Genomic DNA, 21,603 nt, shown 5'->3' on the forward strand with positions numbered 1-21,603 from the left:
CATTTAATAAATCAGCAGAGACTTTTATTATTAGCAAATTTTTCTGCCTCAACTCTGTTCCTCTCTTTATCCTACTCTTTTTCTGCCGCTCCACTTGTAATTAAACAGGGATTCCACCTTCAGCCAAACTGCAGCACTTCACTGAACAGAGAGGGGAATTAAAGTGATAGCCGATCCTGCCTCACAGCCTGTAGGGCACGCTGAACTCCTCTTATCTTCTCTCTTCTGGCCCCAGGCTGGCTTCGTCTTTTTCTCCTTCCCGGTTGTGACTTTGTTCATTAGTTTGGTACAATGCTGGCTGTGCATCAATACTGTTGGGCGGGGAGCTGAAAGTATCTGGTTGAATTTATATATTGTTATTTTATTCGGCCATTTTTAATAGAACATTAAAACTCGTTTTTCATGCAGTGCTGCTTTCAACAGGGTGTCATTAAATATCAGACAGTTCTGTAGATGACTGCAAGCGGAATCAGCAAAAATAATTAAACATGTTGTGACATATACAGTGGGGAGAACAAGTATTTGATACCCTGCCGATCTTGCAGGTTTTCCCACTTACAAAGCATGTAGAGGTCTGTAATTTTTATCATAGGTACTCTTCAACTGTGAGAGACGGAATCTAAAACCAGAAATCCAGAAAATCCCATTGTATGATTTTTAAATAATTAATTTGCATTTTATTGCATGACATAGGTATTTGATCACCTACCAACCAGTAAGAATTCCGGCTCTCACAGACCTGTTAGTGTTTCTTTAAGAAGCCCTCCTGTTCTCCACTCATTACCTTTATTAACTGCACCTGTTTGAACTTGTTACCTGTATAAAAGAGACCTGTCCACACACTCAATCAAACAGACTCCAACCTCTCCACAATGGCCAAGACCAGAGAGCTGTGTAAGGACATCAGGGATAAAATTGTAGACCTGCACAAGGCTGGGATGGGCTACAGGACAATAGGCAAGCAGCGAGGTGAGAAGGCAACAACTGTTGGTGCAATTATTAGAAATGGAAGTAGTTCAAGATGACGGTCAATCTCCCTCGGTCTGGGGCTCCATGCAAGATCTCACCCTGTGGGGCATCAATGATCATGAAGAAGGTGAGGGATCAGCCCAAAACTACACGGCAGGACCTGGTCAATGACCTGAAGAGAGCTGGGACCACAGTTTCAAAGAAAACCATTAGTGACACACTACGCCGTCATGGATTAAAATCCTGCAGCGCACGCAAGCTCCCCCTGCTCAAGCCAGTGCATGTGCTGGCCCATCTGAAGTTTGCCAATGACCATCTGGATGATCCAGAGGAGGAATGGGAGAAGGTCATGTGGTCTGATGAGACACAATAGAGCTTTGTGGTCTAAACTCCACTCGCCGTGTTTGGAGGAACAACAAGGATGAGTACAACCCCAAGAACACCATCCCAACCGTGAAGCATGGAGGTGGAAACATCATTCTTTGGAGATGCTTTTCTGCAAAGGGGACAGGACAACTGCACCATATTGAGGAAGAAGATGAAGATTCAACTTTATTGTCATTGCACAGAGTACAAGTTACCTACACTGCTCCCCGGGCGCCGTACGAGAGGATGGATGGGGCCATGTATTGCGAGATCTTGGCCAACAACCTCCTTCCCTCAGTAAGAGCATTGAAGATGGCTCATGGCTGGGTCTTCCAGCATGACAATGACCCGAAACACACAGCCAGGGCAACTAAGGAGTGGCTCCGTAAGAAGCATCTCAAGGTCCTGGAGTGGCCTAGCCAGTCTCCAGACCTGAACACAATAGAAAATCTTTGGAGGGAGCTAAAAGTCCGTATTGGCTTGCGACAGCCCCAAAACCTGAAGGATCTGGAGAAGATCTGCATGGAGGAGTGGGCCAAAAACCCTGCTGCAGTGTGTGCAAACCTGGTCAAGAACTACAGGAAACGTCTGATCTCTGTAATTGCAAACAAAGGTTTCTGTATCAAATATTAAGTTCTGTTTTTCTGATGTATCAAATACTTATGTCATGCAATAAAATGCAAATTAATTATTTAAAAATCATACAATGTGATTTTCTGGATTTTTGTTTTAGATTCCGTCTCTCACAGTTGAAGAGTACCTATGATAAAAATTACAGACCTCTACATGCTTTGTAAGTGGGAGCACCTGCAAAATTGGCAGTGTATCAAATACTTGTTCTCCCCACTGTACATGATAACAGATAGGAGTAATAATTCCTGACCTCAATATTTCTATTAGCCTGCCAGTCTGTGTTAATGCTCCTATAGAGCCCCTGGGTAATATGCATTACATACAGCCCCTCTATCAAGGGCTATCTCAGTGTTTATTCATTACAAGGGACAAACCAACAATCAATTTCTTCCTGACGTCTTTTTTGGTGTGTCTCTTATTCATTTCTTTATCTATCACAGATTTTCTATTCTCTCTGTCGTTTACTCCTTCATTCGTTTCCTGGGGTATCTTTCTTGTTCCTGTCCTTCCACCTCTTCACTCTCCAGCTGGATGGAGGACAGATTGACGTGGAAGTCAAATGAAGCGAGGGACACATCAACGACCCGCTGCATCGTCACAGCTGACGCGCCAGTCAATCCGTCAACCACCAACCAACGATATTATATCATAAACTCAGTTAACGGTGGCTGCCAGTGCAATATTGTTTTCATTTGAGCTTCTCGGAGGTCAAATGAGAAAGCCATCCATTGCGCTGTCAGGATTGTCAGCGCATGACAAACGACTCGGATACAATCAATCATTTTCAATTATCTTTCCATTCCGAAGGAGGTAAGGCCCCCCATACACAAAAATGCAGTTATACAAGCTGCGGGTAGTTTACTAATAATGGTTTACGGATAATAATTTCCTGCAGGTGTCATGCTAGGCTATATTTTTACCACCTGTCTTGTTTGGTATGTCTATGTTTACCAAATAAGCCATGAAAAGCTGAAGCATGCTAAGCTCAGCAACAGTACATTTATACAGCAGAACTAATCATGCTAATGTTTACATTACACCCTCAGTGCTCTGTGCTAAAAACAAGTTGAAGACATGAATGTATGTAAACATGTATGTCAGTGCATTGAAGGTGTTGGGTTAGAGCTGACCTTTTTACATTTTGTCTATAATGACATTTCTCCCTTTGGCAGAAGCTAAAAGTGTAGCAACATACACACACATATAGTGACTAATTTTGCACAGGCTGCCTCATCTTGCCCTGGGGCATAGCCTGGGCAAAAATAAGGTCTGTATTACGCAGACAGAGTGCACAGTTTGGTCTGCTTCGAGCAGCCAAGACAACGGCAGAAGATGTTGATGATGGCTCACATAAATGACACATTTGGTAAAGTGTCTGTTATAGTACTATGGGGCTTATAGATTCACAATTATCTGATACGAAAAAAGAACACATGATCTGGAAATATACCAAGAAACAGCAGGAGAGAAAGATTGCGAAGACAAAGGTAAAACATCTGAAAGGAATAAACTAGAAGAGTTCTTTCCAACCTTGTCTGCCCCACTTAGTTGACATTTTTCAGAAGTGTGCCGCGCAGCGATGGCTGCAACACATCAGCTCTGTTCGCGTGCCTTGTTAGACCACATTATCCTGCAGCTAAAATGGGACACGACATAATATGCACGTCTAAACACCTCCATAACCCACCGCTTCACAATAAAAGGGTGAAGAAGCCACACTGTAAGGGATGTGGTAAAAAGTTCCCCGCTGATAGAAATGAAAGGATTCTGGTATTAAACGTCTTTGATGAGATGCGAAGACACGATACTTCCACAAATGAGCTTGTCGAAAATCCCTAAGGGGGTTCAAAACTGGAGAAAAAGGCGCTTTTACTTTGAACGATCTCACCCCACTATAGTACACATTTTCAATAATTCACACTTACAGATCTGCATTTGCTACGGTGCAGATTAATAATTTAACACCCTGTGTGCGCGAGTCGCAGCACTTTCGAGCAACAGTTTATATGCAGCATGTACAACCCATGGTAAATGTTGAAAAACTTGACTTATGCATAGGAAGCATGTAGGAACATACTGGATAAAATCTAACTGAATCACTGAATGGGTGCTGGCAGGGTGAGTGAAAGTGTATGCTGGAGGCTAGTGCTATTGCTATGGGAACACTGGATGTTGGATTAAAGGACTAAGACACCACAAAAACAGCCTGGACCGTTCCTTAATGCCCTCAAACCCATGTCAAGTTGCAGGAGAACTGTAATGTGCTTTTTAAATCATATTTGTTTAAATGTCTTGGTCATGATTGCGTCCAAGCAAGCATCTTATGCTCCATTGGACTGCACAGTGTTGAATACGTGGCATTGCAGATTCATGCATTATATACTATATACAGTTAGTGCTACGTACTCATTGGTGTCCAAGTATGCACAAGACCACAGAAATATATTTTTGCTTAACAATATATCTTGTTAATTGTTTTGGAAAGGGTTGTACACTAAAACTGTAGATTTTCCACATCATGCAAAAACTTGAGTGCTAGATTTCCATTTTCCTGTTTGCTGAAAAAACTGTTCAACTTCAAAGGAGTTTTATTTAATTTTTTAACATCCTTATACTTTCCATAGTTAGTGTTTGATTTGTACTTTAATTTGCAAACTGAACCTACACTGAATGATCCCCCAACCTCCAGTGTCACCACCTCATTCATTCTACCCAATGTCTTCACTGTGGTCGACATGAACCGGTGTTAACATGATGGTAACATAGTGATGAAGGACGGCAGCAGCTCATTGTAACAGTGGGATTGACCTGCCCCTGTCACTCAAACACCAAGCCTAACATCCATAATCAGAGCCTATTCTATAATTTGACTGTCCTCTTTATACCAGAACATCTATTTAACCCGCTAAGAAGATGACTTGTGTGAGTATAAGAGGGAGATACAGAGCAATATCCAATTAGAGGGCAGCCAATCACTGGATTAATGAGATGGTAGGGAAGGAATGGCACAGAAATGGAGGAATGGATTGGGGGAAGGCTAGGGAAAAATTGACAAAGGGTAGCAAGAGAGGGTTGGAATTGGAATAAAGATGGAGAGAGGAAAGAGGAAGAAGGAACACAAAAGGCTGAATCCTCATTCGCTTTACAAATCCCCTTAGAATTGAATAGGGGTGGCAGGAGAGGAAATCTATAATCCTGAGAGAAAAACAAATCTAACAAAGAGGACACAGTCACAGGGAGGAGAAAAGAAAGAAAAGGAAAGAGATTGTAAGAATGGAAGTAAAAATGAATGAAGGTAGAAAAAGGTACTGGGATGTAGAGAGTATTTATGCGGTGCATGACGGTGCATGTGTTTGTGTTGGGCTAAAGCTTCCCTCTGTGATGACTTCATAATGTGACACAGACAAGCAGGCTACAGAGTGACTCTCAGCAGGATGTCCCTGCCTGAAGCAAGGTTTATACTTCTTTGTCAAGGTGTTTCAGTTGCTACATTGTGATGTATTTATAGATCAGTATCGTAGTAAAGTTTTCACTGAAAAAGGCTTTGCTAACTAGGTTACAAAATAAAAATGTGTGTACTGATAAAGAAACAAACGTACTCTGCCGGAAAATCCTTATATAGCCAAAGTAATCATGTCTGCTTACTTTAATTCACTTTGTGATACAGAGAGATGATTGCAGTGAGGACAAGTTGCTGCTAATAAAAAGGATAAAGATTTTGGAGCCTTTTCTAAACTTACCCTGTTCAAGTTGACTTTACTCTCATGAGCTGGGGTCAGAAATATGAGCTACTCAAGCTAAACAATCACAGTAAATAAGGTTTCTGTGTAATCTCTGCAGTCCTCAGACTCTGAATGGGTTAATCTTCACTTGAAGCAGAGCCTTTGTATGTGGACCTATGAGAACATATGTATCCACCTATTAGCAAGAAACGCAAATAGCAACAACATTTTTCTTAATGTCTGCTTACTTCTCCCTGTCATTCTCCTGACCCTCTATCCTCAAACATCAGTCTGACCCTCACCATCCTCTTCTGGACCCTCACAGCAGCCAGGATGCAGAAGTGCTCTCTTGGCCTAAAAGGAAATGTTTCAAGGGTGAGAACAGCAGGAGAGAAGCAGTATCGACTGACTCTGTTCTCAGCCTCCTGTTGTGGGCCCTGTCCTGTCCTGTCCTGTCCTGTCCTGTCCTGTCCTGTCCTGTCCTGTCCTGTCCTGTCCTGTCCTGTCCTGTCCTGTCCTGTCCTGTCCTGTCCTGTCCTGTCCTGTCCTGTCCTGTCCTGTCCTCTCCTCTCCTCTCCTCTCCTCTCCTCTCCTCTCCTCTCCTCTCCTCTCCTCTCCTCTCCTCTCCTCTCCTCTCCTCTCCTCTCCTCTCCTCTCCTCTCCTCTCCTCTCCTCTCCTCTCATCTCCTCTCCTCTCTTTCTATCATGCATTTCCTCTTTCTGTTTTTTCCCCCTTGTTCCATCCATCACTGAGTGTCTGAGTCCCAGGCCCCAGAAACAGCAGGTGGCCTTCTGCTATCGACCTGTTCAGGCTGCTTTAATAGCGTTTGCCACCACTGGGAATTGGGGTTGTGTATGTGTGTTTGTGCAAGCTGTTATTGTAAACCAGCGCACTGATCATGCAGGCGGTATGGTTATTCAAAACTGTACGGCTGATTACAACATGACCGTTGAACCTGGCAGTGCAAGTGAGGTTAATAAAAAAACCCACACAAGAAATATATATCAACCTTATTTTTACAAGGGAATCTTTCAAGATGTGGTCTGTATCAGTACTGCATAAGACATGTGTAATTATTTGGACCTGAATCATGTAAGTATATCTCTTCTTTCTAGCTCATCCTATAAACCTATTTAACAACATTTGTCTGGATTCGAGGAATCAGCAAGACGGGAAGCAATTCCGCTCACAGTTTTGAAGGAAACCATCAGGAATCAATTTGCTGTCGAGAAACGTGTGAGAATAAACTTGTTCTGCTAAATGTTGTTGCTGCACATTTGAGATGAAGCAATATGCACTCAACTCTTTTAGTGATTGCAGACACTTGGAAACAGTGTAGTATTAAACAACTGGTTGCAATAAAGCAGTGTATTTTCCAGCTGTCTGAATCTGCATGAAGAATAAACTCTACCGACATGAGATAAGAAAATCAAGGGAATAAGGAATGGTAGCAGATCATCAGAATAAAAATTAAAACAATGAGTGAAATCGTTTCTTGCATACCTTCACTTCTACTTTGTGTGTATGTGTTCCTTCACTGCTTTTCATATTTGTGTCTATGGCAATTCCCAGATGATCTTCCATAAACAGTTAGTGGAGGTCAGCCCTCTAACTAGGCTATTAGGCTAATAGACTAATTACTACGAAGGCCTTACACACACACATGCACACACACGGGACCACTATTGGCCAACAAAACTAATTTGGTTGCTTTTTTTCAATATATGCTAATTGGTATGCAATTACCTTACGTTGCTAAATTGCAAAATGAAATGCAATATTTGTTACACGATGTTGGCGATAATAGTGAAGCATAAAAGGATCCAACATCACGGGAACAAATGGAAATTAAGTATTCATAATCATTCATTTGTTATTCTGTAATATCTTCTCTAAGCTCAATTATACGCACTGCAATTTTTCAACAAGGGGATGAAACGAAATTCTCCCATTTGTATAAAAGAGGAATCGGATGGAATTAGAAACCATGAGAAATTGTAACTCTTAAATGGTGTGCATATGACTCAGACTTTACACCAAATAAATTGGACGCTAGATTTAAGCACTGGCCGACTAAAGGAATAACAGCTCTAAGGGATAAGTATATCTGAGGAAGAATGGACAACCATATGGGGATATCAGTGGAAGTGTACCAGCTCACAGCAATGGAGGGAGTTTGGTTGGAAAAACCTGATAAGATACTTTATTACACCCTCTCAGAAATCCCACTATGATAATAACCTCCCTGTTTGCTGGAGAAACTGTGGAAATCAAAATGCACACCATCACCATATTTTCTGGGACTGCCCCGTAATCATAGACTACTGGAAAGGGATACAAAGTGTCCTACAAGATATGATTGACTGTGTAATTCCCCCAGAGAGTAACACCATGTATTTTGGATATATACCTCAAGAATGGTTGAAAAGAGATAAATATTTAATGAGTATACTGCTGGTGGCTGCTAAAAAGGCCCTTACTAGGAAATGGTTATCACAGGAGAGCCCGACTGTGAATGCATGGATGGAAATTACAATGGACATTTGCAAAATGGAGAAGATAACAGCATGTTAATCATACATTGGAACAACTTGCTTCATACTGGGAAAAAATGGATTACCTACATAACGCCCCATAGACCTGATTTTATTTTTTCAAACCACTGATTAGGCCTATGTCAGGAAGACAAGATCACTCCCTACCGGTTCATAGCTTTTGTCCGCTTTTTGTTTTGTTTTTTGTTTTTAAATGTGTGTATCTTTTTATAAAAAACTGTTCTGACATTTGTGACAAACATGGATGTATGGGATACTGTATCTGAAGTGTATTGAATGTGGTTTTATGCTGAATGTCAATAAAAAATAAATTATAAAAAAAAAAGAAACCATGAGAAAATAGCATCATACACATCCTTATTCTACTAACTTGTGTCCCTCCCTTGCTTCCTATCCTAGTCTCTGTGCAGATGGACTGGCTGAGACCTCAGGAGAGGCAACGAGGGCTGCGTTTGAAAGGGCATCTTCCACACACTGCCTGTGTGATATTTAAAGTGTTATCAGGATAATCTGGGCTCTTAAAATGTGCTCACATTTACACGCATACACACAAACAAATTGCACTACACATTAGCGAATACTGACACTTTCATGGTGCCAGAGAGGTCCATAATCCGCTGCAAGCCGCAGACAATATACAGGGGCAACTAGGCTATCGCTGCCAAATAAACAGCAGCGGCCTTCTCTGATTAGTGTTGGCAACAGATAAAGAGGAGCGATATCTGAACTCAAAGCTTTTGCAACATTATTTTAGCAAAACAACGAAAATGATGCAAAACGATGGCCTAATGTTGCTTTTATGATTTGATTACTAGCCCTTTAAAAGGACTCGAAGAAGACATAATGCTTGTGCTCAATGGTAAGAAGTGTGTCTGTTTTTCTGTTTAAATAGGGCTTAATACTTTTCATATTTGCCACTTTCATTAAGTTAAATTTGGGACCATGTAGTCATATCTTTCTGTTTTATTATCCCTTTGTATTTTAGCTCTCTTTACTTTTATTTCAGTTTTTATAATGCTATTTATTTGCATCTTCTTGTGTTTGATTTGCCTTGCTGTTGAAAGGTACTATACAAATACAGTTCCCATACCTCGTCTTCCATCTATACATGTATTAAATATAAGTACACACTCTTAGCAGTGTGTCTCTTTGTGAGTAACTTGAAGAGAAAGTGAAAACCCAACACAGTGAGTCATGGCTGTGTGTGCATTTCTCTGAGCCCAGCATGTGTGTTATGGACTTTCCATGGTGCTATTTTAGCGAGCCGTTGCCTGTGATAGAGGTGTTCACAGTCTCACTGTGTGTGTGTGTGTGTCCATTACACTGAGTGCTGCTATTTCACTCCACATTCCATGCCATCAAAGGCACTAAGAGAGATAGTGTGTATGTGTGAATCTGGACGTTCCCAGGCACACACACCATCACACACACACACACAAGTGTACTGAGACCACTCGCCTCTCTCCTATAATTCGACACATTTATTCACTCCAACTCTAGCCTCACAGTGTGTCTCTATAAAAAGACTTGGTCATAGCAGCAGCAGTCTATCTAATCCCTTTCTTTCCTCCAGCCAGGCAGAAATAAAATCCTCCACGCTACACCAAAGGTTATTGTAGCCTTTGCCATAAGGAAAATGATAAACGCCAGTGGTTATGATATTGACTCAGCAGGGGAGACTTTTCGTGTGTGTGTGTGTGTGTGTGTGTGTGTGTGTGTGTGTGTGTGTGTGTGTGTGTGTGTGTGTGTGTGTGTGTGTGTGTGTGTGTGTGTGTGTGTGTGTGTGTGTGTGTGTGTGTGTGTGTGTCTGACCTGGGTCTCAGACATGACATAGAGATGGTGGTGGTCAGAGGAGAAGGCCATGTCTCGGAGGATGGGTCCATTGTCCACTGCCTGCACAGTCTCGTACTGCAGAGCACGAGAGGAGCCGTCCACCCGGATCTGGAAAAACAAAGAACATTACATTAATATATTAATACATGCATAAGCTCACTCTAACACGACAATAAAGTCCCAGGTTTTACTATGTTAACAAAATGTAAATAATCAACATTTCAAACCTATTGTGAAGTTTATTATGAGAAACTGTTGACAAGGTTTAATGAGTAAATAGCAACAGTGCAGAAAGTTTTAATCACGCAAAAAGTTAAACTTTTTTATAATGTAAAAGAAAACGTAAAATGAAATAAAAACTGCAGATCTTTAAGAAAAAGTTATAATAGGTAAAGAGTTATTGGAAGGGCTAAAATAAATAAAGAATAGCTGAGGTAAAAAAGAAACAAAGGGAGAAAAAAGGGAGTCACGTTGCTTTCCACAAGGAAGGACTCGGCAATGGAACGAGGCGGACGTTTAGGACAACAAAGTGTGCAATCAGGGACCAAGGTATCATTGAAAAGGTACTTTTGAGAATTATTATGGATAAAATTGCTCATTTACCACACCCAGCCTGAGGATATTCCCCTGCATCATGGCTTTCTGTGCAGTATCTGAGACGCTCATCTTTCTCTATCACGGTTACAGCCATTCCAAAGTTATTACAGCAATAAGACATCTGGGCAAGAGGTGTGGCTTGTGAGCCCCTAGGTGTGTTTGCTCAGCAGAAAGTGCAAGGAATTGGCTCTGTGCACACTTGGTGGTGTGATGGAAGTGTTCTGGCTTGCGCCTGAACATCTGCTTACATCGTCACACACAAACAAACGCATGGGGTGTGTTCCAAATGATCCTTTCTAAATCTGGTCCTCTGGCTGTAATTTTGCACTAACACACAGCTTTGAAACATGCCTACCCAAGCAACTTTCAGCACCCAGTAGAATACATGCTCACACACACACACACACACACACACACACACACACACACACACACACACACACACACACACACACACACACACACACACACACACACACACACACACACACACACACACACACACACACACACACACACACACACACACACACACACACACACACACACACACACACACACACACAGAGACCTGTGTGGGCTCGTGGACAGGTGTGAAGCAAGTCTTGTTAAAGTTGTGATGACTCCTGGTAGTTCGTTGTGCTCTTCAGCACTTACGGAGTCATGGGTAGCAGGCACAAACAGGAGATAATTGGACAGGAAGCAGATGGTCGCGCAGACAGGTGAGACTTCATGATTATTAAATAAATAATTAAGCCCTTTAAAGCAACACAATGTAACATACTGCCATTTGTTTTGCTATTTAGCGCCCCTACAGTTTCCGAGTGCAAATCATGTGGTTAATATAAATAACTGTGCCATTACACATGGATTGCTATGGTTACATTAACAACAAAAGACATCTTTGCTAACATAGCCCAACACCAAGCAAGTGCAACAACACAACACATACAAAGCCAATTAATATTACTTGCTATTCCCTAGAGGCTGCTAAACCAGGCTTTAGTTATGGCATGCCAATGTTCCAGCCTTTAAGTGTACTCTACACGTTAACAGAAGACAACCTTTAGCGGCTCTTCTGTAGTCCTACAGGATCTGTCTTTATGTCTTTGCTCAGACAATCACTCATTGTATAGTAAAGACAGTAACCTTACACACAGGGTGCAGTTTACGTCCTGCCCTGCTCCTGCTGCTTCTACTGATATCCAGTTTCACAACATGACATTTCTTTGAACAGGCACCATCTTTCACCCTGATTTCACCCCCACCCCCCCTCCCCCCTTTGTTTCTCAGCCATTCTTCCTCTCTCGCTCTGCCTCCTGCTTGGCTTGTGTAGTGATCTGGATCTCAAAGGACCTTGAATCCTGTGTATCAAAGCCTCACACACTTTCATTGGGAACCATTGTATGGACTTGGGTCAGTTCTGAAGAAAAGAACAGAAGGTGAATAGGAAAGGGCCAAAGAAAAGAGGGAGGCAGGAAGAAAGGAAACTTCCATGCGAGCCGGGACCAGATTCAGCAGGTGGGGTTATCTAATCTGCCCGATCGGGCGGGTTAATTTGAGGCGCTGTGCATATGCACACTGTACAAAGCATGTGTGTGCATGTGAGTGTATGTGAGTGCATGTGAAGATGTGTGTGTGCTTATCCACGCTGTAGATTATAGAAGAGAAGTGTGAAGAAAAATTGCCCTGCAGAGTTAAAGGGCAGACAGTCTATAGCAACGGCTGGATATACAGTTTTATTGTGCTGGGACGGATCCACAATCACCAGGGAGCAGAGGGGCTTCGAGGGGAAGCTCCCGTATATTATCCCTCAATCTGACCACCAACAACACAAATGAGCCACCAGGGAGTGCACTGCATGTCTGCAAGCATGCAACGCCGGCACACAGGGACTGGAGGGGAACACATTAAGGACACAACTGATTTACATCAAAGGCCAGGGGACTTAATACCAGTTTTACCCTGTATTTTTTTTTTACCAACACAGAAGGGTCACCCTAGGCTTGCATGTTTGAAAAACAGTTACAGCAGGCTTTATCTCCCCTGATATCAAACCCTGCACTTTAAAGAGAATATTACTTGAAAACATCCACCTGCTGGGTGAATAATGTTGAAATAAACCTGGAAATAAACAGCTATTGATTTGTATTAGTACAAACACTATCTACAAACAAAAAGCGTAGTCAGCGTAGACTGGACAGATCCAATACTGTAATTTCTTTATTGAAAAAACAGAGCTGATGATTATGTTTTGTTAATGAAAGACTAATCCTGGTTTCATTGTCAGCAACAGTAATCATCAATATATCTTAACAGTAATTTTTCATCAGCTTAAATTCATTAAGGCAGCTACAGTGGCGCCATCCAATATTATCTGATTCCTTTTCAACAGTAATAAAGTGGATTAGCTGCTCTATGCTAAATGGATTACAATGCTAATCTCTGCTATCACATTAGCACTACACAATAGACATTCACTGGCAGACAGACTTCATTTTGCCTCTGAGTAGAGGGGAGGTGAGAGAAGCAGTGGACCCACATATAAATGCACACACACAAATTGGTATTGTGTTCACACAAGCAATTGTCTGTATAAAAACATTGGCATTTAGCTCTTTTTCACACTTTTTTACACACTCACACACAGAGAAACACACAGGCCGTCTGGATGGAGCTTCTCATATGGTAATGCAGGATCCTCTGGGGAGGGTGGCAAGAGTTACTTGTGCTTTTGACTCACAGAGCACACTTCCTCAGCCCTGAAACATGTGTGTAGTAAACATAGAGCTGTGTGTGTGTGCCTTGATCTGTCTCTGTGTGTATCTGTGGAAGAAATCCCATGTACACCTCAGATCAGAGAAAATCCTTTTACTCCAAAAAGCAACCACCCTGACCATTAACTGTATCCCCCTAGTGGCTGTGAACGATGACTACACTATCACCAACACTGAAAAAAGACTTAGACAGGGGCTTGTGCAGTAAAAATGCACTGTATGTGATATTCTATTTGATAAACACACACACTCAGATTAAATAGTGTTGATGGAGCCCCTTTAAAATTGTCCAGACCTTTTTAAATGAGTGGCTATCCAGAATGAAAGGTCAGTGTTGATCAATGAGAAATACTGAAGATGTATTATATCACAGTCTAAGATGAACCGCTCAGAAAAAAAGATGTGCAGATGCTATTTTTGCTTTGAATCTGTCAATGAAAAATAACGTGCCCAAAGTGACTCTCCCTCTCTCCATGGGGCTAACAGCTAGCAGAAGGTGTGATACATACAGGGAAGCCATTCCGGTGTGAAAACAACAGGAGGACCCTGTTCCAGTTTCCTATTGGCACTGTGCACCACATAACCACATGGAAATTACAGCACTTCCCCTGACTCTGCATGGAATCCATACTGAAGCAGGTGAAAATGCAATGTCGGAGTCTTTATCTTATCATACATATGCTGTCAGACCTTTGCTTTAATCATGTATGTTTTGTTTCTGCACGATTTTGTCGAGCAATTTACTATATTCCAAAAAAAGTGATTGTTTGTATGACGTTACTAGGCCAAGAATGTCAGTTATCTTCAGAATCTTTCAGGTGAATCTTGTACCTCTATTCATTTTAGATGAATCCTGAAAAGCAATGCCTGTATGTAGAAATGTTAAGTCAGGTGCTGAGATGGATTTCCACATTTCAGGATGAGTCTAGTCAATTCTCAGAAGACATAACAAATCATGCTGTAGTTGTGAGAGCAGATGGTGGTTGTGGCTTATTGCAGGAAATAGAAAAACTACCCCCTCTGGAAAAGACCACATTGGGGGAAATGGCAAGTGGAAAGTGTGTTTCTTAAACATACAACAGAGAGAAATGTGTGTTTCTGACCGAGGACTGTTCGGAGTTCTTGGAGAATTTTGTCCTTGCCTGCCATGGCATGGGTTTTTGGGGTGGCAAAAGGAATGCTAGTCACACAGAGCTGCAGTCTGTTAAGCATGGCATCCACACTAACACACCATGGCTGGAACACACACCATGACCAACATGCTGCTGGTGGAAGCCAGAATAAGCTGCTGACTATTGTATCGCTATGGTCTGACATGGGTCATGCCACCACGGTGAGGTGAGTGGGCTGGCGCAGAATGTCATCCAAAGTCACACAGCATGCTGGGAAACCTAAATTACCACAACAATTGTGTGAGGAATTCCACCAAATCCCTGAAACGTGCATGGGCAAACCCAGTGTCAGTGCCAGCATTTCTGCTGCCAAAAAGGGTCATGAACTTTTTTCTGATGGACGTCAACATGGTAAAATGATTAGCATTGTTCCAAAATGTACTTACAATATAAAATGCTTAAAAATAAGACATTTGTGTTTAGAGTACTGCAGCATACAAATAAAAAAAGGTGTTAATTCACCAATGCAAGTTACCAGAATTGTGGTTACTAACTGAAAACAAAGGTAGTTTCCAGTTGAATTCACATACCATACTTCCATAGCTGTATATACAATTAGTTGCAAACATTAATGATTACAGATATTTTTTATCCAGCTAAAATGATAGAATAACAGTTGGGTTTTTTTTGGCTAAGTAAGCTTTAATTTCAGTAGAATTTGTTAATTTCAACAAACTAGTTTCATCTCAATCCAACTGTCAGGGCTAAATGTGGGAACAGGGGTCTCCTGTGGTCTCTTTTTTAAGCCCCCTCCTTATCCTGTTCAAGATATCAATCCGAAACCTTTTGGAGCAGCAACAGCATAGCCGCGTGCCAAATGCCGCTGTAATCCAACCTGCCACACTTTGCTTAGGTTTCTACCTTCGATGTAAAACCACAGCAGAGTGTGAGCTATACAACCAGGCAAGACAGGACATGCAATAAGAATCTGGAGACAGCCAGACAGACAACTGAGAGGAACATTCACTGGGAGAGAGAAAGGAAACAACGTATCACCACTACATAACGGCAATGTGTCTCTGCACGCGTTCTATTCATACCGACAGCAATACAATGGCGGCTGTCTGATTGCCCAAATCTGTCCAGCTCACTGAAACATATGGCAGACAGAGAGAAAACAGTGGGTGAGGGTTGGGGGGTAGGACAGAATAACAGAAGGAAAGGAGGCGGACTGTGTCAATCAATGCCATGACAAACCCTCCACTTCCACAGTCAGAGCATCAATATATAGCTTCAGGCGAGATGGTCTGGTGCGGGGCTAGTGGGGGAGTGTGGATGATTTGACATTAATCTCAGGGTATTAACAAGGATGGGGCACAGTAATGTGGGATGCCAGGCTGGTCGTGTAGGATTGCTGGAGAAGAGAATCACACATGATTATTCATCACCATGGAGCTGGTATTATTGACAATAAAAGACAGACACATGTTTGTATTCTGTCTGAGAGGAAGAGTAGCCAGAGAGGAAGGCACAAGTACTGCAGGTGACACATGAATGACTAATGCCGTGGTACTTCTACATCGACAATGTCTTTTGGCATGCTGTTTTATGTGTAATTACAAGCTATAATGGAGACATCTTGCAGTTATCCAAAAGGAACAATATGCTTTGTGGCTTTCCTTTATGGAAGTCAAATGTTCATTCAGTTCATTAAAGACGCTTTTAAAAATCCCCCCTTTTCTCCTTGCTTTCCTTCCGGCTCATGAAATAGGAGGATGAGTGGTCAAAGAAAAACACACTGAGTGGAACTGAACTCATTCTGTGCTTTATTCCACTATTCTCTATTTAATGTTGCAATTAGGCATATCTGCGCACAGCAGGATTTTAATTAATGAAGTTCCCCCCATGTCTGCATTGCTTTGTGGCTGCAAATCAGGGAAATGTCATTGTTAGCATGGAAGTAACAACAGAGACTTGCGTAGGGAGTAGTGAGCCTGTGTAGGTGTTTGACCTCCGTAACGGCCCTCCTGTTAGGTTTGGTTTTACTAAGGTTGATCCTGAGTAGATGTTTTTTTTGGTCTAGGATGTTAAGGGATGGGAGGTTCTTACAACCTACTAAAAGTAAGTAAGATTAAAGGGATTTAAGTAAGAAAAATACCTATTTGTGGGTGGCCAATAAAACAGCGTTTAATTGTAACTGAAGAGTATAAATACGTAAGAGTAAGTAGAAAAAACAATAATCCATTTTAAGTTTTGTGAGGAAGGGAATGAGGCCCCTGCTTCTTCAGTCTCCACCACCTCACATCTGGGATCTAACACTAAAGCAGACAGGGCCCCGGGGGGACCCCTGGCTCAGTGACTGACCGCTGTGGCATTAAAGGTGTGGTACCTGTTAGCCTGCAGCTCCACGCGGCCTACTAATCTAACCTTATCCCCTGCTGAGAGATAGACAGGAAAATCAGGCAGAGGGGCACAGAGAAGGACGAAAATGTTATTGTGAGGGATGATGGTGTTGGACGTGAAAGGGGACAAGTGTCTGGAGGCTTCCTAACTCATTTCTCGCCCTGCTCTCTTCTACTCCCTCAATCTCCCCCATGGCTTCAAAGGGTGAGTGACAGGTCTCCCTGCTATCATTCCCTTCACTGCTCAGCTGCCTCAGAGCACTGTGACCAGGCGGGGGGCTCACAGCTCAGCTACTGTTGCTCATTTCCCTCCTCCTTTATTGCCCCTCTCTCTTACCATTGGCTGCTCTCTCTCAATCTGTGTGTCATCAGGTTGACTAAAATAACTACCGGTTTAGGGCCAATGCAATCTTAACAGCATTTCTGAGTTATAAAACTCAAGTTTTTGGAGATCTACTTTTATTTGCTCATATGTTTAAAGCAGTTGTTTTCTCAATTGTCCCTCATTTATCCACCCTCTTTTGATTGGGCTTACATATTTGAATTCATCAAATATTTAAAAACTTAACTGTCAGATGTGTCTGGAAATAAAGAACCCTGCAGACTTGAATTTTATTCATTTTTATCTGCAAAATCCCCACCCAATTCCTCTTTCACTGTCTCATTAGAGCAACAGCAGGGTGTTGGAGGCGACAGGCAGAGATCTCCTGACAGACCTCATTTAGCGCAGACAAATACCTGGTCTGGCTGAGGAAAACCTCTAATGCACATTTCTCTTTCAAACCAATTATTTCCTTTTCTTTCACCATTATTCTGCAAGGGCAATAGCTGCCATTCCCGCCACTGCTGTTGCGGCCACTGGCTGGGCCTCAAGGACCCCAAGGAGGCAACGGCATAATTTGAGCACACATCACAAACTGTGTCTCTATTAGAGCTGCAACCCGGTGGCAGTGATACAGACCTGTGTGCACACTATTATATTTTGTGACCAGAGGCCACTGTATGAGAGCTCAAAGGCGTTGGGAGCCATTAATGAAGTCAACATGCTCCCTGGAGTAGTGAGGCGACCAAATCAGCCTATTGAGCCGAATCAAGACTTGGCCTCTCAGGCGACCCTGCAGTGCTCAGAACCCAGAGCTATGGATGCCATTCATTTGTGAGAGCGCGGCCAGCAAACTGTTTCAGCACGTAGAATAGTAAATACAGCATGCTGAGGGAAATTGCATTGAGATTATCCTCAGGGAGCTGTATTTTATGTGTATGTGCACTCTACAGAGGAGGAGAGGTTGTATGCACCCCTGTGGGAATAGGGGAATACATTCCTGTAGCACCCAGGAAGATGGACATATGGCAGAGCAAGAGGTGGCCTGCTTTAATGTAAGAGAAGCAGAGGGAAGAGGAGAAGGTTGAGGAGGAGAAATGGAAATACATATTATTCTCTACATCTCTGTTTCTCCCTGTGTATTTACAGTTGGCTATATGCATAAAGAATAAATTTGGTTCTTTCTGTCTCTATAATATCAATACATTTGTGTTATTTTTTTTGGATGTGTGACCATTAAATGTACTGGCTGTGTGTTAGAACATTGTTTTCTTATTCCCCTGCCTCAACCAGCAATGTCTGGCGTGCAACCTTTACAGCCAAAGCTACTGTAGGATCTCACAGCATGTGCATGGAAGCTTGTTTGGCAAGTAGGTTATGTCCAGACATGAGAATGAGAAACAAAACCCCACATATGGAAAAGGAAGTACAATCCTTTTACTGAGTCACAGAATGAACTTAATGGTTCAGAAGTTGAGCACATCCTGCTTTTAACTGTCAGTCACCTATCTATCCATCCATTGAGGGTGATGAATAAAGGATCTGATTGTTTTTTCAGCACAGCAGACAAGAATAAGATAACCTTAGGTCATGATTAATTGGACCCACAAAAACGGCAACAATCCAAAGAACAGGTATCTATCTCTCTGGAGGAACTTTAGATCAATATGAGCTCTTCACATAATGGTCTGGTGACACGCTTTGATCAATGTTCAGAGGGTCATCTCACAAACACTCCCATTGTGACCTTTATCCATCTCTATGAAAGGCTGTGTGTCACTAAACAATAACAGGGGAGCATTCTTCATCTTAATGGGGCAAACTCAATAGGCTTTCCTTGATTGGAGTATACTAGGCTTCTATAAATGTCTATCAGCAGCCTATCCAACCATGGTGGTGGAGAAGGGCCATGTCCCAAAAAAGATGTCTAGGTCTGATAATGTCCTACTGACAGACTCAGATCAGTTTTAGCCAAGGCATGACTTTGAAAAGTCTTTGGTCCCTCTTTTGCTGCCTGTGCTTTATTTTTGTGGTTCTCTAACACCTTATTTTACAGCTTATCAGTCTGCGCTCTTCTCTCTGGTCAATACTCATTTTCAGCTTGTTTACCAAGACAAACATTGCAGTTCATTGACTTCAAAGGTGTGATTGGTTTCCTGGGAGATAAGCAGAAAAAGATAAAGAAACAAAGAGACCCACATATTCACTAATTTAAACTCTTGGGCAAAAAAAATGCCAAGAAACAAACCTGAAATGTAACTTTGAGCCACAAAGGTGAACAAGAAAGTAGTTAAAAGTAAGATATGAGGGGAGAAGGCAGCGTGTATGTGTGTGTGTGTGTGTGTGTGTGTGTGTGTGTGTGTGTGTGTGTGTGTGTGTGTGGGTGTGTGTGTGTGTGTGTGTGTGTGTGTCCAGGTGTGTGAATAATAGATGGGGAGCTGAGAGCCAGACGCTGTCTGAGAGCAGACATCACTCTGGATCCCGTTACCACACTCTGCCATCAGAATAACTCTGGAGACACAAGTGCACACATGGTCCAAGTTCAAGCGATAATACACACAAACACGGGACTCTGAACGTGCACACACACTCACATATACACAGTGACCTTTCTGCACCTCTGTGCCACGTCTGTCAACACAACACCATCTCTTCCCCCTGTCTTGGCCCAGGAGGCATAACACAGTTGAGTAATATGATCAATGGGAATTTTAACTATTTAAAAAAAAGAAGAAGTCTATAAAATATACATTTATCAAGGAGTAGTCATGACAGTAGTGCCATAATATTGTGACAGCCACTAGTAAAAACAGACTCGACTCAGTACACACATACACACACACTGATATTAAATCAATGGATCTCTGACTGGAGCTGAAGATCACACATGCTCATGAATTCATGAATTACCAATAGGCTTATCTTTCGGACTTTGTGCAGATTTGAGTGTGTGCACCAGTGTGTACACGGAGAGCATTCATTGCCTACCCTTCAGTTTTATGTTGTGGTGATTTATGAGGTCCCTACCAAAGTTTCTAATTAAATAGGGAAGCACCACACAACCTATTCCTCAGAGATAAGCGGGTGTGGATTTCTGTGTTCCCGCCTTATTGTCTGTGTGTGTGTGTGTGTGTGTGTGTGTGTGTGTGTGTGTGTGTGTGTGTGTGTGTGTGTGTGTGTGTGTGTGTGTGTGTGTGTGTGTGTGTGTGTGTGTGTGTGTGTTTGTGTATATTCCCTTGTTTTCAGCCCCAAGGGTGCTCCCTTTTTCTTTCTCATCTCTCCTCTTTGCCTTTATTAAACAGACTGGCATACTCCTCTATTATACCTGTTTTCCCCCTTGTGTCAAAAATTGCATTGCTGGCATAGCAGGGGACAGAGAGAGGGACAAAGATACAGGCCGAGAGTGAGAAACAACTAAAAATAAGAATCACGGAGAGTGAGGAGGACAGGGAGAGAGAGGAACAACACTGCGGTAAAGCCTTGAGGCATGCGCTACAAAAATGGAAATCATTGGAGGAAAGATGGTGAGACTGAGAAAGAGCAAGAAGACTAAAGGCCAATGTCCACTGAAAATTGTTTGGATGCATTCAATCAAGGCTGTGTGCGTAGGAACAAATACAGAAGGGGTTGATATAATGTGTTTAGTGTCCACTAGCCGCAGGAGCTGCAGGAGCTGTACGTGAGCAGACTTTCCCCAGTGCTTCTTTTGTCACTAATTTTCTCAGTGGACTTTTACTGACAGAGTGCGGTCAAAAAGAACAAGGTGAAGAAAGGCAGAAATAGTGAATGTACCGAAGGGAATCAGACCACTTCACTGCTTTTTCTTATTTTTACTACACCACATTAATAACACATTAATCCCACAACATTTCCCTTCAACATTGCATGCAGAGAAAATGATTTCTCATAACCTGGTCATGAACTCTTCACATTAAATATTGCCTTCTTTATCGTTATCCAACACGTCTCTTACCAAAGAAGATATCACAAGCATAAGCCATCCTTTCACTGACTCCATGGGAGGCTTTTCTAAAATTAATGCATCTTTATTAGGGGAGCATATTAGAGTTTCACGCCCATGCTTTATTCTGTAGCACAAAAGCAATGTTTAGTGGCTGATAATGGAGGCTTCCCAGTGGGAGTTAAATAACGGCAATGCATAAATAAAGAAGCGTGTTGTTTCAGGATGGATGGTTCTCTAATCACAATGACGATGGATTCAATAAAAGGAGCATACAGTGATGTTTAAGTAAAATCAATGCCTATACAACTATGTGTGTGTGTGTGTGTGTGTGTGTGTGTGTGTGTGTGTGT

At 42.2% G+C, this 21,603-nt stretch overlaps 1 protein-coding gene across 1 annotated transcript in view; it reads right to left on the minus strand.

The window, feature by feature from the left end:
- plxna4 (plexin A4) overlaps positions 1-21,603 on the minus strand; it is a 209,367-nt gene that overhangs the window by 79,706 nt on the left and 108,058 nt on the right. The window contains exon 4 of the mRNA XM_063905926.1: positions 10,059-10,187. Coding sequence (XP_063761996.1) covers positions 10,059-10,187 — 129 coding nt within the window. The remainder of the gene's footprint in view (positions 1-10,058; positions 10,188-21,603) is intronic.

This window comes from Eleginops maclovinus, chromosome 17 (genome assembly GCF_036324505.1).
Source record: "Eleginops maclovinus isolate JMC-PN-2008 ecotype Puerto Natales chromosome 17, JC_Emac_rtc_rv5, whole genome shotgun sequence".
Lineage (NCBI taxonomy): Eukaryota > Metazoa > Chordata > Actinopteri > Perciformes > Eleginopidae > Eleginops > Eleginops maclovinus.